Source organism: Ovis canadensis, chromosome 12, assembly GCF_042477335.2.
Source record: "Ovis canadensis isolate MfBH-ARS-UI-01 breed Bighorn chromosome 12, ARS-UI_OviCan_v2, whole genome shotgun sequence".
NCBI classification, from domain to species: domain Eukaryota; kingdom Metazoa; phylum Chordata; class Mammalia; order Artiodactyla; family Bovidae; genus Ovis; species Ovis canadensis.
In genome coordinates, this window is record NC_091256.1 from 31,419,075 (window position 1) to 31,436,084 (window position 17,010).

Sequence of the window (17,010 nt, forward strand, 5' to 3'; positions counted from 1 at the left end):
GAAATAATGTTACTTGGGTATTTAATGGTCTGGACATGCTACATTGAAACTATGTAGAAATAGTATAACTATGGCACAACTAGTGCTCACAGACATCTGCGTGCTCCCCTACTTCCAGCAGCTTCCCTGGAAATCAGCTGGGCCTGTATGACCAGCTCTCGCCAATGAATCCTGAACAGAGGTAACACTTGTCACCCCTGGGCCAAGACAATTAAGTACTGATGTGCCTCTTTTATTTCTCTATCCCAGCCACAGCAAACTTAGGACCAATAGATGTTAAGTACTTATTTATTTGGGGGTTTCCCAGGTGGCTTAGTGTAAAGAATCTGCCTGTCAGGGCAGGAGATGTGGGTCAGGAAGATCCTCTGGAGAAGGAAAATGGCAACCCACACCAGCATTCTTGCCTGGAGAATCCCATGGACAGAGGAGCCTGGGGGCTACAGTCCATGGGGCTGCAGAGTCAGACACGACTGAGCAACTGAACAAAGGGTATGAATAACTAAAAATTCAGAATTGAACTTTGAAATGATCACTCTAGTCCTGCAGTATGATAAATGGATTCAAGTCAGGTGAAAGGAAAGTTTCAAACTTTCCAGGTAAAAGTTGATAGCTTGGACTCAGTGGTGCCAAAGATATTGAGACGTGAGAATAACAACTTATTTATGTAACAGCCTTCTGGTAATATATACTCACGCGATAAGTGCATGATGACGGTTCCTTCTTTTGGGTTCCTACTAAGCGAAGTGTTAGTTGCTCAGTCGTGTCCAACTCTTTTCAATCCCATGGACTATACAGTCCATGGAATTCTCCAGGCCAGCATACTGGACTGAGTAGCCATTCCCTTCTCCTATTTTACACACCTGACATTTTCAGTCGCAGCCCTGGGGTGCTGCCTCTTTGTTCCTTTTCCTCTCCGTGATCTTCATTATTTGTGCTCAGCTATTGGAGAAGGAAATGGCAACCCACTCCAGTGTTCTTGCCTGGAGAACCCCAGGGACTGGGGAGCCTGGTGGGCTGCCGTCTATGGGGTTGCACAGAGTCAGACACGACTGAAGCGACTTAGCAGCAGCAAACTTCTATAGGCAACATCCCTTTACAATAATAGGATTTGAGGATGAAGGAGAAATAACCTCAGAAAGAGGAACACAAGAAAAAAGCATTGGATTTCTAGTATCCCAATGTTTGGTGAGAGTGCAGAAGAGACCAGGAAAAGTAGAGATTGAAATGTAGGGCTGTTCTTCCAAACTGGAACTATTTCAGCCTAGGCTCCCTTGCCCCTTGAGAAGCCTTTAGGACTAACTCATAACTAGAACAAGATAGCTCTCCAGCTTCATGGAAAGTTCTCATCCTTTTCAGAATGCAAGTCTGAATTTACTTTTTGTCTTGTCTGAGGACAATCCTGTTTGTGAATATGCTGCACTGTATCTCCCTGAATTTCCTGGATCTGAAAAAAGTGAAAAGACTATTTGCTTTTATGTAATCAGATTCTCTGGAATTTAATCCTATATCCTATTTATGGCTGAGCTAGCCATTCAAAATTAAAATGAACCTTTCATCCATGTGTATCATAAATGGGCATTTATCAGGATTATATGATTTTGCAATCCATCTGAATACGTAACCTGAATTTGTTTTCTTTCCGTTTCACTATGTAATTACCATGCAACAATAACAAAAGTGACATGTTTGAAGAACAGATAAAATGCTATAAATTGGCCAGTAATGGTGATATTTCCTCATCTTCTGAAAAACCCATTTATTCTCTCTCTCAACAAATCAAGGCATTGTCAGCCCATCCTCATCGCGTGGCCAGAGGGCCTCTACCAATTTCTAGATGTAAGTGAGTCTTGGAATGCAGATGAGGGTGACTAACGAAGGCTTTCAGCATAGGCAGCTGGTTTTTGCTTGCCTCAATTTCTAAATCATCCATAATGGGGCCAAGACCTCCCAAGCACTAAAAAGAGCGAGCTGACATGCTGGACAAACTGTTAATTTTTTCCTAAAGAAGCTGCTATATTGCACATCTGTCACTGCAGCGCAGACAATTACTCAGTGAGTGGGGAAAAAATCTGCCGCTTGTTTCTAGCTGAGTTGTTAAGGGACATAATGGAGAAACACAATGGGATGGGAGTCAAATCAGGCAGGTTTCCTATGTGCTTGCAGTGGTTTCCATTTTGCAAGGCTGTCCTGCGATGTTAAACTTAGGTGAAGGAGATGAAGATGTGTGGAAAGGAATCAGGAGTGATGTGATAAAAGGAAATGGGTATAAAGATGGGGGAGGGTCAAGAACCAGGCCTTCAGAGTTTCTGGACCACCCGACTGACTGTTGAAAGCCCTGGTCATTGTTTTAGAAATACTGTGGTTTCCAACTTGACACTGCCCAATCTCAGTGTGTTCTGCCAAGTGCTTCAGGTTCACTTAAAAAATTGTTTTGTGAATCCCATCCCCTCTACCTGCAGCATGGATTATCTGTAGTGTCCACAATCAATTATAGCCATCAAAAAAGAATTTTAGGCTTAGATTAGCCACACAGGTATCTAATGAAGCCTTAATTTCTCCCACTTGAAACTCATCTGCTCATCCTAACTATGAAATTCTGGCATTTGAAGAAATTAAGTAAGAATTTGTTTGCTTTCGGAAAGCACATTTTTAAAGTATGTAATGAGCTACTATACTATTTCCCATCTTTTCTGCTTTTATTATAGAATGCTACCTTTAGGAAGGAATAAACATTTCCTTGAAATTTAATCGGAAGATGAAAACAGGTAGAAAAAAGGTCTGAGTGTTCTTTTTGCTTGGGATGCTATCATAATACAGTCTTGTCTTTACCATTTTATAGCTGAAAGATCACGAATTACACAGAGATTTAAAATGCCATTAATGTATCTTGAATATTTAAACTAAGGGAAAAAGAAAAACGACCAAAGAAACACAAAAATAGCCTTCAATTGTTGCCTAACTTCATCCTTCAAGGATGAAGGAGTAAACACGGGCCATTCTGACACTGCAACAGGAGTGAGGTCGGTGAATCTGAGAATGATTTAAACTCCATGACAATTCAAAGACAGAAGACAACTCTAATGTACAGATAAAACCAAAAGTGGCAATAGTAGATCATACTCCTGGCAGTTAATGGCATCGACTCGCTAGAGACAAATCTGGATCTCCTTAAAATGTCAGGTGGGTAAAGTAATGAGTCTTTGCCTAGTAGGAATCCAGCAGAAGGAGCCTTCATGGTCCACTTGTCAGTTGAGTATATATTACTGCAAGCCTGTGAAATAAATGAGTATTTAATACCTATTGGATAAAAAAAAAAATCCACTTACTCTAACAACTCACAATTCAGTTTTTTGGGGGAGAAAAGAGTATTTTATTAACATAATGAGATGCTTCCTATAAGCAATAGAACTCAACACTTTAAAGAGTATTATAAAATATTTAAAATATCCAAGCAGGGTTCTGAGGAGCACAATTTCCCAGAAGGAAATGGAGTAACACATATGGTTCCGATCCGTATTTCACGTTATCAGAGAGAACTTGCATTTGTTCCTTTAGAATCAGAGTCTTTGGGTGGAAAGAGACCTTAATACAGTTAGTCTAGCCCAGCATCGGAGAAAACAAAACCAGGGAAATGTGGTATAACAGGTCACAATCAGCTGTGAATAAATGAAATCAAATGTGTTTACCAATTTTTTCCCCTAAAACTTTTTAGAAAATGTTGACATTTTCTAGGACTGAAACATGAATAATGAATTTGGGGCTTCCCTGGTGGCTTAGACAGTAAAGAATCTGCCTGTGATATAGGAGAGTTGAGTTTGATCCAGAGGTTGGGAAGATCCCCTGAAGAAGGTAATGGGAACTCACTCTAGTATTCTTGCCTGGAGACAGAGGAGCTTGGTGGGCGACAGTTCATGGGGTAAATGAGTTGGACATGACTGAGCAACTAACACTTAATGGCACTGTTCAATGTTAATTGTCAATGGGTAGTAATTACCAGGCCTTCCCCTGTAGCTCGGTTGGTAACGAATCAGCCTGCCATGCAGGAGACCCTGGTTCGATTCCTAGGTCAGGAAGATCCACTGAAGAAGGGATAGGCTACCCACTCCAGTATTCTCGGGCTTCCCTGGTGGCTCAGCTGGTAAAGAATCTGCCTGCAATGTAGAAGACCTGGGTTTGATCCCTGGGCTGGGAAGACCCCCAGGAGAAGAGAATGGTTACCCACTCCAGTATTCTGGCCTGGAGAATTCCATGGACTGTATAGTCCATGGGGTCACAAAGAGTCAGACACAACTGAGCGACTTTCAGTAATTTAAAAAAAGCAAGTCCTTTCAACTTTATTTTTTATTATTTCAAGAGGGAAACATTTAAAGCACAAAGACAATGAATGACTGCTTATAAATAACATTTTTAAACATAATGTTTATTCTTTCATTCTTTGTTGTACTATTATTATATCTTTCTACTAAAAGAAAAAAAAATCCAAAATATTCTTTGCTAAACAACTTCATTTTACAATACCACTTTTTTTGTTTTAAAAGAAAAACAGAGTATAGGAGGAAATGGTTTTAAAAAGCATGTCAGCAGTGATTTTTCCCTTTCATGAAATATCTGCTCAAAATGGAAGCATATTGAAGAGAAGCAATTGTCAGTTCAATTAACTGCAAGAATATCAATTCACAATGCTGATATTAATAAAATGCAATTATTTTGCAATCATGTCTATAAATTGCACACAGTCATGCCCTGTAAACATACCTGTATGTATACATTAGGCATATCTTTAACCCTACTGTCTTAACTTCTCTTTGATAGCAACAGTATCAGTTATAAAGTCTGTTTTCAAATGCTGATACCAGTTAACTGGTAAAAGTTAGTTAACAGTGGATTTTCTTTTGAAGGAGACCATATAATTAAAAAATAAAAGCAAAGAAATTTGAGGGGGTAACATTGCCTTAAAAATTGTATATGGGGAGAAAGAAGGGAGGAAGTAAATGACACCAATACACAATCTGGTTAATATCAAGTATAACAAGTATATAAAGGCAAACTGTTGAATTGCTAATGTAGCCCCACACAGTCTCTCGGCTACTTGGTGGGGAATAGATAACTTGGATAGTAATGGAAGAGACTTATGCATTCTCTAAAAGTTTTAATATAAGCAATTAATTTGATACAAGGCTTAGATTCTATAGAAGTGGTGGCTTTATGAAGGACAGAGAAAAATCTAACTGCCTTTTCACGGAGATATGATGGATACATTCTGAAACATGAATTCTTTTGGATGCTTTGGGTTCTATAGGCATAGGAACTGGTAAAAATTAACTTTACAACAAATGTAAATTAGTGAACTTCATATCTTCTAGATATTTGATGTATATGAAAAATTCCACTTTTCAATTGTGTTCTTTTCTCTGGTGAAGTTCAGGTCCAAGCAGAACTTCAGATGTGCAATGATCACTCTTAAATTTCCCTGAAAAGTGAAGGGAGACCTGTGTGGGAGCAGGGGGACTGCTTGGGAAGCCATCAGTTCTCTGCTCTGAGGATTGATTCGTGTATTCCGTCAACACTCCTATAGAATAAGACATGTTTGAAACCTTCTGTGAGTCGCAGACACAGGGCTCAAGATGTCAATATTGCGACCTTTATTCTATTAAGGGAAAATATAAAGATGAATCATTTTGGGAGGTGGAGCTAGAGAACACCTGAGTTCAGTGATATCTTAGAAAGTTTCTTCAGAAGACTGATGCCTGTCCAGGAGAACAAGGAAAAATATTTATAAAGCTGCGACATTTAGCTAAGGAGTTCCCCCGTGCCAGCTCGAGTGAGGTCTGCTCTTCCTCACTGTGAGAGATGGACCATGGTGAAGTGAAAAACAGTGGTCAAGTCCATGGGAATTCGGGATCAGTCAGTCTCACAAAAACCTCATTGTGTTTTACCTGTGGCTCCAAATTTGGCTTTTCAAAATTCTAGGATTTTAAAAGATCTTCAGGCAGTGGAATTAAAACAAACTTATGAACAGACCTTAGAGTGCTATATGCTACCATAAAGAAGTTTTAAACTGAAATAGACAATCTCCCCCAGCTTTTTGCACCTTATGTAGATAGAATGAGTATTCAATAAAAAATATTTTCTTTAAAAATGGTGAATTTTCAAGTAACAGACATTTAGGAAAGCATCAAACAACAGAGTTACTTTATCCAATAAGAATGCTCACCTGGTAGGCTAAGAAGGGCATAAGAAATGCAACTCATCTGGTAGCCCATGGTTCCCTAACCAACTTGTCCTCTTACCATGATAACCCTAGAAAAGAAGATAATTCTTAAAAGGAACCTGTAAGTGGGCAAACCATTAAGCCTTTCAAATAGCACGCTGAACTTCCTCTCCCTAACGAGCAGTATAATCTTTAGAGGACCACGTGGGACAGGTCTCTTACATGCACAAACCTCCTTTCCCCACTGTCAGACTCTTGGCTACTGTCAAATTCCCAAAAGCCTGTTACAGAGGAGCCACAAGGAATATTATCACAGTAAAATTACTGTGTGATCCTATAATGGTGCAGACATGTCTTCATACATTAGTCCAAGCCCATAGAATGTTCCACACCAAGAGTGGACTGTAATATAAACTGTGGAGTTTGGGTGACTTGATGTGCCAATGTAGTCTCCACAACTGTAACAAATATACCACTCTGGGGGGGAGGATACATAATAGGTGAAGCTATGCATGTGTGCGGGGAGGGGATACTTGAGAAATCTCTGTACCTTTCCGTTAATTTTGCTGTGAATATAAAACTGCCCTAGAAAAACAAAGCTGAAAAAACATTAGAAGGTTGATTCACCTGTGTTATCTTGGCCTTCACTCAACCAATAAAGGTCATTACAAAAGAGAATATCATTATTAGTTCTTACTAACGAAGACAATAACCAACCAACATCTAAACTAAGAGCAATTCAGAATCTTGGACATTATGAAGCAGAGGATTCAGATGTAACAATACTAGGCACATAATAAAAATGACTTGTTTTGCTTCATTTTAAAGTAACTGCTTAGGTGTTAGAAAGGGCAAACAGTACCGTTCATTTTTTTTTTTTTTTGTACACCTTGTAAACCGGCTGGATCTTTGCCAGAAATCTCAATTCTTGGGAGAGCCATTAAAATCTTCAAATAAATTGAGTCGATATTCTAACTTACTCCGATGGTTAAAATTTAAAATCAGTTTACTACAGTTGAGTTGATCTTAAAAAAAATATCAACCTTTGGGAACAAAGAGGTAGAAGGAAGTCTAGATTATTAATAGAGTTTACAACTCAGTCGTGGTGAATTTAAAAAATACATTTTTCTTTCCATAATTATTTTATGTTCTAAATGAGGTAAAATTGATAAGATCTGCAGTAAAGTCGTGTTGAGGGCACTGTGGTGATCACAATGATGAGGTTTATTTTTGTCGACATGTCAAAGGGCAACATTAATTGCTGTTTGTCAGCTACAGTGTCCAAGGATAGAAGATGAATGGGTGTCACCCTGTTGAGGAATCCTAACTAAAAAGTCAAATTCAAGGAATATGGAATTGGCCAGCCTTTCAAAAAGAGATGTGCTTAGGACTTCACTGATGTGATGACAGGTGTTTTCGGTTAGGACAGACAGGGATGAGGTGAAACACAACCCTTTCCGGCCAATCCTATTTTAGAAACACGTAGGCGTGCTCCGTCGTGGGTGCATCAAGCGCACACAGGAATGAATCAAGCTAAAACATGAGAAATTACTGACAATACAAGATCAAAATAAATAACAGAAACGAGCTGTTCCTTACACCTAGAATGCGAGTCACTGAAAAATTTTAAAAGGTGAAGGTTTTTACTTTAGCACCATGGACTGTGATGAAATCCCATTTCTATCACTCTGGCAGAACTGTAGCAGCTAGGAAGCTAGAGGGACAAGTCTGAGGCTTTGATGTTAGGTTTCAGCTTCAACCACAGAGGCTATGCTGTCATTTTAGAACAATGGGCAATAGCGAGCGAATAAAACTTGCTAAACAGCTCCTCTGCTTTTCCTCTTAGGCGGATTTTCCTGAATTGGAGGCAGTGGTTGCAGGGGTGCTTTTTGGTAGAGGAAACCCAAGTCCTAATCCTTTTGGCCTCTGCAGGGCTGGAATCGGCTCAGCGATCCCCTTGCCGTCTCGTCCAAGGCCTGTCCCAGGTGTCCAGCCCATATTCTGGAGCATTCGGTTTCCAATGTTGTTTTCTAGGATTGGCTGGGCGTTTTCTCCTACAAATCCTGGAATCAGAAAATGACAAAAACAAAACAAAACAAAATCCCACGTTAGTATGAACACAGATGAAGGCCCTCTTAGGCTAAGAAAACCACATTCTTCGAAGTTTTCCTTTCAACAAAATACTGGGGAGGGTTCTTTATTCATCTTCGGATAAAGAGCTTGCTGTAGTAGAAGGCTCAATGGAAAAAGACCATGGTTTCAGCTCTTCCACTTAATAGTTATTCAACTTCTTTGGGTTTCTGTTTCCTGATCTGTAAAACAGGCATAATACAAAGCAATCAAAACTCGAATTACCAGACCATTTCTTGTGGTTATTCTTCCTTGATAATTAAGGGAGTGATCATCAAGCAAGCCAACGTTACAGCCTGTGTAGGAAGAAAAGGGGCCAAAGTATGGACTCCCTGGTGGCTCAGTGGTAAAGAATCTGCCTGCCAGTGCAGAAGGTGCAGGTTTGATCCCTGGGTCGGGAAGATCCCCTGGAGAAGGAAATGGCAACCTGCCCGTTTTCTTGCCTGGAAAACTCCATGGACAGAGGTGCCTGCAGGGATACAGTCTGTGGGGTCACAATAGTGTTGGACACGACTTAGGGATTAAGTAACAACAGCTTAAAACCATCTTGGTTTTAGGGAGAACATATTCAGTACCGTCTCCTATATTGAGGCTTCCTCGAAAGTCTGTTGTAGAATTCTGGGCTATAGTGTTTGCCCATAATTCCATCCCTAGGGTTCCAGGGATGAAGATGGCTCACTTTCCAAAGGTCTGCAGGATGCCTGTGGCATCCAAGCTCCATCCTGGGTCCAGCATGTTTCTGTTTTGAAACAAGGGCTGTGTTTTCCGAGACAGTCTGAGAGTTGAAATGCGCAGGTGCTGACATCACTCACTGCTGTCAAAGGCTTGAGAGTCAGCTGTCTCTCCTGGGCCCTCATCCCCCTCCATCCCTTTCCCATCATCGTCCATCTTTCCTCCCTGATTTGGGTTTCTAACAGCACCGTCTACCCCACAAAATTGGGATTCTTCATCCTCCTCTTTCTCTAAGACTGTATATAAGGATCCTTTTAAGTACCAATAACAATAACAAAAATACTACCTATGGGACCGCAGTGTATAGTATTCTGTTTCTTGATGTGGTTAGTGGCTACAGTAGTGACCAATTTATTATTCTTTAAAACTCTACCTACACATTTCATTCCAATCTCTGTATATGTGCTGCTCAGTGGCTAAGTCACATCCGACTCTTTGTGACCCGATGGACTGTAGCCTGCCAGGTTCCGCTGTCCATGGGATTTTCCAGGAAAGAATACTGGAAAGCGAAAGTCGCTCAGTTGTGTCTGACTTTTTGCGACCCCATGGACTATACAGTCCATGGAATTCTCCAGCCAGAACACTGGAGTGGGTAGCCTTTCCCTTCCCCAGGGGATCTTCCCAACCTAAGGATCGAACCCAGGTCTCCCGCATTGCAGGCAGATTCTTTACAGAGGTTGCCATTTCCTCCTGCAGGGGATCTTCCCAACCCATGGATTGAACCCGTATCTTCTGAGTCTCCAGCACTGGCAGGTGGATTCTTTACCATTGAGCCACTTGGGAAGTCTCTGGTATATGTATTTCATAGTAAGAACATAAATAACAGTAAGTAATAAAAGACATGTCAGAGCTGAACTAACAGTGCATTTAATCTAGTAATTTGTATCTGGGTTTCTGGAGAACAGTGAGTGGGTTGTTCTTCAGGATTCTAACTTACAGAAGGGAACTTCAAAGTGATAGAGATGAGTTATATACCTGAAACTGATGAGTTTATAACTAAAACTGGTGAGTTTTATAACGAACTATAGAGCAATCATCAATGGATTTTTGCAAGACCTTTACTGAACATTTTGATATTCTTAATCTTCAGAGCATCTTCAGACTGAGAATAGAATACACTGCTGTCATTGCTAACTTCATTACAGGGAGTGAGAACTGGATTGCCACAATAATGAGTTGGTTTTGGACTTGTGAGATTGGTTTTTAGCTCACTGAAGCAAGTATCTTAACATGTAATAGAAAAAAACCCTTCAGTTGCCAGCAGCATGAATGGCCAAAGGTTGGCACCAAAGGAAAACTCTGGACTAATATTTACTGCTTGACAAAGGCAAAATAAAAATATGCAGAGATTTCATATATTTATCTAATTATACAAAAATATACATAAAGATATAAAATATAAAAATGGGCTTCTTAATTACCAAACAAACAAAACAAAGAGAAGCCTTTTGTTAAAACTTGTTTAATAACAAAAAGACAATTAAGGTTTTTAAGTTTTTATTTTACAATTATGATAATGGCAACAACAAGGCATCTCATTTTTTTCTGAACAGCTAATTCTCAGGTGTGTCAGGTTACATGGCCTACTAGCATTTTGTCTTACATCCCTAATTTTTCTGCGATCACCACAAATTAGTTTAATCCATTGATAAGCTAAGGTCAGATCAGAGGTCTAACGAGGCTTCAGGCTACACATCTGTTATATTTTTGATATAAGAGATTGCAAAGGTTCAAGTTTAAACTTAAATATTCAGGAGAAAATACAAAGTCAATTTAAACCATCTCTGCAAAAACTGCAGGTTAGTTTTGAGTTCCGAAATGAACAGCAAATAACTGACTCATGACTGTAGTTTTAAAATGTTGGCATTTCAAGTGTGGTGGCTCAGTAGTGGCCACTCGACTCCACCCTGCTTTTTAATTTATATTTTAAATTGAGGTATAGTTGATTTACAATGTTGTGTTAGTTTCTGGCGTAGAGCAAAGTGATTCTATTATACATACATATATAGTATATTTGCTTTCTTTTTTATATTCTTTTCAATTATGGTTTATCACAAGATATTGTAGTTCCTGTGCTACAAAGTAGGGCTTTGTTATCTATTTTATATATAGCAGCTTGACTGAACATCAAAATCTGCTCATCCCAAATTCCTATTTAATCCCTCCCTGATTTCTTTCCTCTTTTGGTAACCATAAGTTCATGCTTACTTTTTATACAGGCAGAAAAGAATTTATTCTATCTTTTTAATGCTGGTTTATTTCTCTTAATTAAAATGAAGCATTATCATCATGTTAAAAAAAAAAGACCATTTGATTTCTTAAATGCTAAATCTTTCCCCATAGCAACACAGATTTCTGAAACAAAAAACAATGGCTATTCTATATAACTTTAAAAAAGAAAAAGCAGATACTTCATTTTTCATGGAAAATGACTCTGGCGTGAGATCTACTGTTGGTCTCTCATCCTTCTTTTATGAGATTAAGACATGGGAGTGGAACAACTCCGTCTCAGCACAGCATCTGACAACCATAATTTCCTTTTCGTTTGCTCCTGGCGGTGCTAAATCCTTTAAGTCCTTTCCTGGGAGGCTCTCCTCCTGCTCGGGCAATTTTAGCAATACATAGCCTGCTAACCCTTCCGCAAGCTCCCGCTCCAGCCCCCTTTATTCTGGATCTCTTACATCTATTACAGCTGAGTCGGGCCTTTCCCCTCAAATCTTCCAAAGAGTATTGTGGATAGTAATTCACTTGCGTAATTGGCTCAAGAGATGAAAATCTTGTATCGGCCTCTCTTAGCTGCTAATCTATCCAGCTGACTGCAAGCCTAATTGGCAGCTTGTTTAGTAATTTGGCTCCTAAAGTGTTGTATTGATGTTGGATAAACAGCCAATGGAAGGGGAGGTGACACACGCTGCTTCCCACATAACACAGTGCATCGCTTCAGTCCTGACCCCGCATTCAGAAGGCTTTTAGTGGCCTGTGCCCATTCTTTCTTCCCACCCTCTTTCCCCATTACTTTACTAGTCAGCTGAAGAGCACGGTTATTATTATTATTTGTGACATTATTAGAATTGCCAGTTCTCATGCTGTCCTCTGGTCTCAGTAACTAATTTAGGGACACGGGTTTTTGATTGCTGTTAAGAAACAGTGTTGAGCACAGATTGGGCTGTGAGAAAGTGGTGAGGGTTAGTACTTTTTGTCAAATGTTTTAATTACTTCATTTTTAAATATAGAAAAGCCTCACTGAGATCATTATACACTTTATCTGCAATAATGCAGATGTTTTTCATGTGAATTTTGCAAAATGAAATCAGTTCAAATAGCCAACTGCTTAAAAATACAAGGCTCTTACTTTTTAAACAATGAAATGTAAAACCTAGTTTCTTGCTTTTTTTTTTTTAACTAAGTGAAAAAAACTTTGCATAGTAGGGAATGAAAGACATGGTTGATACATGTTTGGAGAAGGGAAAGTTTTTATTAACAGATATTTTGGTTATAGGGGCTTCCCAGGTAGCCCTAGTGGTAAAGAATCCACCTGCCAGTGCAGGAGACACAAGCTAGGTGTGTTTGACCCCTGGGTCCAGAAGATCTCCAGGAAGAGGAAATGGCAACTTACTCCAGTATTCCTGCCTGAGAAATTCTATGGACAGAGGAGCCTGACAGGCTACCGTCCACGGGGTCGCAAAGAGTTGGGCATGACTGAGCACACACATTTTGCTTATACAGATACATTTCTTATGGGATGCTGCTGCTGCTGCTGCTAAGTCACTTCAGTTGTGTCCAACTGTGTGACCCCATAGATGGCAGCCACCAGGCTCCCCCGTCCCTGGGATTCTCCAGGCAAGAACACTGGAGTGGGTTGCCATTTCCTTCTCCAATGCATGAAAGTGAAAAGTGAAAGTGAAGTCGCTCAGTCGTGTCCAACTCTTAGTGACCCCATGGACTGCACCCTACCAGGCTCCTCCATCCATGGGATTTTCCAGGCAAAGTACTGGAGTGGGGTGCCATTGCCTTCTCCATTCTTATGGGATGACTGTGTTAATATATCAAAGAATAGTGTTTTCAGAAAACTAAAACAGGGATATTTGTTTGCTATAATATGATCAGGACTATTTATGGTCTACCTACTATGTACCTGGTCTGTGCTTTACTTGTTAGGCATGCAACATTGATAATCTCCATTCCTCATAACAATTGTGCAAGGCGGGAGGAGTACTGATATAATGGGCCTCGGAGAGATGAACTGCTTGACCATTACCACATAGCAGGCTAAGATTCAAACCTTGGTGAAGTTTACTCTAAAAACCTACATACTTTCCATTACCTACCCTGCCTTCCTACAAGAATTAATGGCAAATAAACAACTCCAGTGGAGACGATGGTCCAAATTGTTTTTAAAAAATTAATTGGGTTACACGTCAATTGCAGTATCAACTTCTCTTAATTTGCATTTGGACAATACAGAGCATAGTACTCACAATGACATAGTTGGATAACTTACAATATAGTATCTGTGGCTCTCAGAGGTTACCAGTGCTTCTGCGGCCGTGATTTCTTTCAGCAACCTGAAACGTTATTATTGGCTCCACTTACAGAACAAACTAAGGTTTAAAGAGGTAATAATGATTGTTGTTGTTTAGTTGCTAAGTGGTGTTCAACTCTTTGGGACCTCATGGATTGTAGCCCCTCCCCCCAGGCTCCTCCATCCATGAGATTTCCCAGGCAAGAATACTGGGTCACCATTACCTTCTCTAGGGGATCTTCCTGACTCAGGGATCGAGCCCAGGTCTCCTGCATTGGCAGGTGGGTTCTTTACCACTGAGCCACCAGGCAAGCCCTTCAAGAGGTAATGCATCTGCCCAAAGTCACCCAGTTAGAAAGTGCCCCAGTTAGAGTGTGAATTTAGGGCACCTGCATCTTAATGTTACCCTTTCACTGACTGAAGATCGATCTTAAAATATTCTATCATCATTAGTTTCTATGATGTCATTTCTTCTGCCACATTGTCCCAAATGACAGAGATTTTAATATATTCACAAATTTTCTGGAAAAAACTGTTTATCTAAATTAACATAGCAAGTCTGAAGAGTGTTTCGATTCTTCTGAAATACCTCAAAATTCACTTTGTTATTAACCCAGCTACTTTTTCTTTGGCTGATATTTAAATGGAAATTTGTTTTAGCTGTATTTATCATAAACAGCATGTACTGAGTTTTGTTCGTTTATCCATTATAATAATCCCAGAATTTAACTGATGCATTTACTCTGTTTACATGTATTGTGATCATTGATATATCTGGGTTATTTTTACAATGTTACTTAAAGATATTTACCTTGCTTTCTCTATACTTTTTACTTCCTCTTTTCTGGCATCCACTGCTTGCTTATACTAGCTTGAAAATTATATATTATTTGTCTATTCTTTAATTTTTAAACATCAACATGCATACCTGGCTTTATTATTCCCTCACATTTTACATCTTATTGTTGTTCAGCGTTTTAGCTCCATCTTACTTTCTTATTATTTAAATTTATTTATTTTTAATTGGAGGATAATTGCTTTATAGTATTGTGTTGGTTTCTGTCATACATCAACATGAGTCAGCCATAGGTATATGTATGTCCCCTCCCTCCTGAACCTCCCTCCCACCTTAAATCCCATCCCACCCCCCTTGGTTGTTGCAGAGCACCAGGTCTGAGCTCCCTATGTCATACAGCAGATTTTGACTGGCTATCTAATTCTACACGGTTCATGTATGTTTCAGTGCTACTCCATCTGCCTTTATACACCTAAATTAATCCACCTATGACTGTGTGGATCACAATAAACTGTGGAAAATTCTGAAAGAGATGGGAATTCCAGACCACCTGACCTGCCTCTTGAGAAAACTGTATGCAGGTCAGGAAGCAACAGTTAGAACTGGACATGGAACAACAGACTGGTTCCAAATAGGAAAAGGAGTACATCAAGGCTGTATATTGTCACCCTGCTTATTTAACTTCTATGCAGAGTACATCATGAGAAACGCTGGACTGGAACAAACACAAGCTGGAATCAAGATTGCCGGGAGAAATATCAATAACCTCAGATATGCAGATGACACCACCCTTATGGCAGAAAGTAAAGAGGAGCTAAAAAGCCTCTTGATGAAAGTGAAAGAGGAGAGTGAAAAAGTTGGCTTAAAGCTCAACATTCAGAAAACGAAGATCATGGCATCTGGTCCCATCACTTCATGGGAAATAGATGGGGAAACAGTGGAAACACTGTCAGACTTGATTTTGTTGGGCTCCAAAATCACTGCAGACGGTGACTGCAGCCATGAAATTAAGACGTTTACTCCTTGGAAGAAAAGTTATGACCAACCTAAATAGCATATTTAAAAGCAGAGACATTACTTTGCCGACTAAGGTCCATCTAGTCAAGGCTATGGTTTTTCCAGTGGTCATGTATGGATGTGAGAGTTGGACTGTGAAGAAGGCTGAGAACTGAAGAATTGATGCTTTTGAACTGTGGTGTTGGAGAAGACTCTTGAGAGTCCCTTGGACTGCAAGGAGATCCAACCAGTCCATTCTGAAGGAGATCAGCCCTGGGATTTCTTTGGAAGGAATGATGCTGAAGCTGAAACTCCAGTACTTTGGCCACCTCATGCAAAGAGTTGACTCATTGGAAAAGACTCTGATGCTGGGAGGGATTGGGGGCAGGAGGAGAAGGGGACGACAGAGGATGAGATGGCTGGATGGCATCACGAACTCGATGGACGCAACTCTGAGTGAACTCCGGGAGTTGGTGGACAGGGAGGCCTGGTGTGCTGCGATTCGTGGGGTCACAAAGAGTCGGACACGACTGAGCAACTGAACTGAACTGATGGTCACTGCCACCATCATCACTATTAGTTTTATACATTCAGTGTAAAGTTTAGCTTTATGCACATTTAATGATTACTTTGCTCCCAATTCCTTCTTGATTTTTATCCTTTTTTTTAATGGATTCTGTTTTTTTTTTTTTACAAAAGTTATTAAATTTAGTAATGATGGGTCTTTATCTGAAAATGTCTCAGTTTCATTCCTTGGGAAATAATTTAACTGGGATAGAAAACTCTAGGTTGATTCCGTTATCTCATCTCAGCACTTTGAAAATATCATCTCTTATTTTCTTGGTTGTATCACTCTTAAGTTTGTTGCCAGTATAATTTCATTCCTGTGTAAGTTATCGTTTCTCCTTGGCTGCCTTTAAGTTCTTCTCTTGTGTTTGATGCTCTAAAGTTTTATTATGGTGTGTCTAGGTAGGACTCCATTTGTATTTACTATTTCCTGATAAAGGCTTATACTTCTGTACATGAAGATTTAAGTTTTCTTCAGTTGTAACAATTCTGTTATTACTGAATTCTATAAATATTCTCCTGGAATAGTGTACCCATTCTTCTATTTTCTTCTGAAAGTTGTATTAGACATATACTGAACTTCATGCTCCTTCAAGTACCCTGACCATGCTTTTACATTTTCCATGCTTGATCTCTCTGTGCTTTTGGGCTTCCCAGGTAGCTCAGTGGTAAAGAACCTGCCTGCTAATGCAAGGGACACAGAAGTGGGTTTGATCCCTGGGTTGGGGAGATCCTCTGGAGTAGGAAATGGCAACTGACTCCAGTATTCCTGCCTGGAGAATCCCAGAGCAGCCTGGCAGGTTATAGTCCATGGGGTCAAAAAGAGTCAGACACGACTGAGCAACTGAGAGCATGCTTCTTTTAGGCGGTCTCTTCAGATTACTCGTCAAATTCACTGGTTTTGCTGCTGTAGTTTGCTTGTTTGTATCTAATGTGCTATTCAACCCATCAAGTGAAGTTATGATTTTTAAGATTTTTTTCAAAACAAAATAATCTCAAATTTCTACTTGTATTTTTTTTTTTTTTTACCACAGCTGTCTTTTCTCTTTCCAGTTA

General features: G+C 39.8%; 1 protein-coding gene across 3 annotated transcripts in view; it reads right to left on the reverse strand.

Moving 5' to 3' along the window:
- Positions 1-4,299: 4,299 nt before the first annotated feature.
- GPATCH2 (G-patch domain containing 2) overlaps positions 4,300-17,010 on the reverse strand; it is a 201,647-nt gene continuing 188,936 nt past the window's right edge. For 2 of the 3 annotated variants that reach the window (XM_069544573.1, XM_069544574.1), the window contains one exon: positions 7,403-8,274. In XM_069544573.1, the coding sequence (XP_069400674.1) occupies positions 8,054-8,274 (221 nt within the window). In that variant the 3' untranslated portion in view covers positions 7,403-8,053. Of the gene's footprint in view, positions 8,275-17,010 lie in introns of all 3 variants that reach the window. The other variant, XM_069544572.1, reaches the window with a different exon arrangement.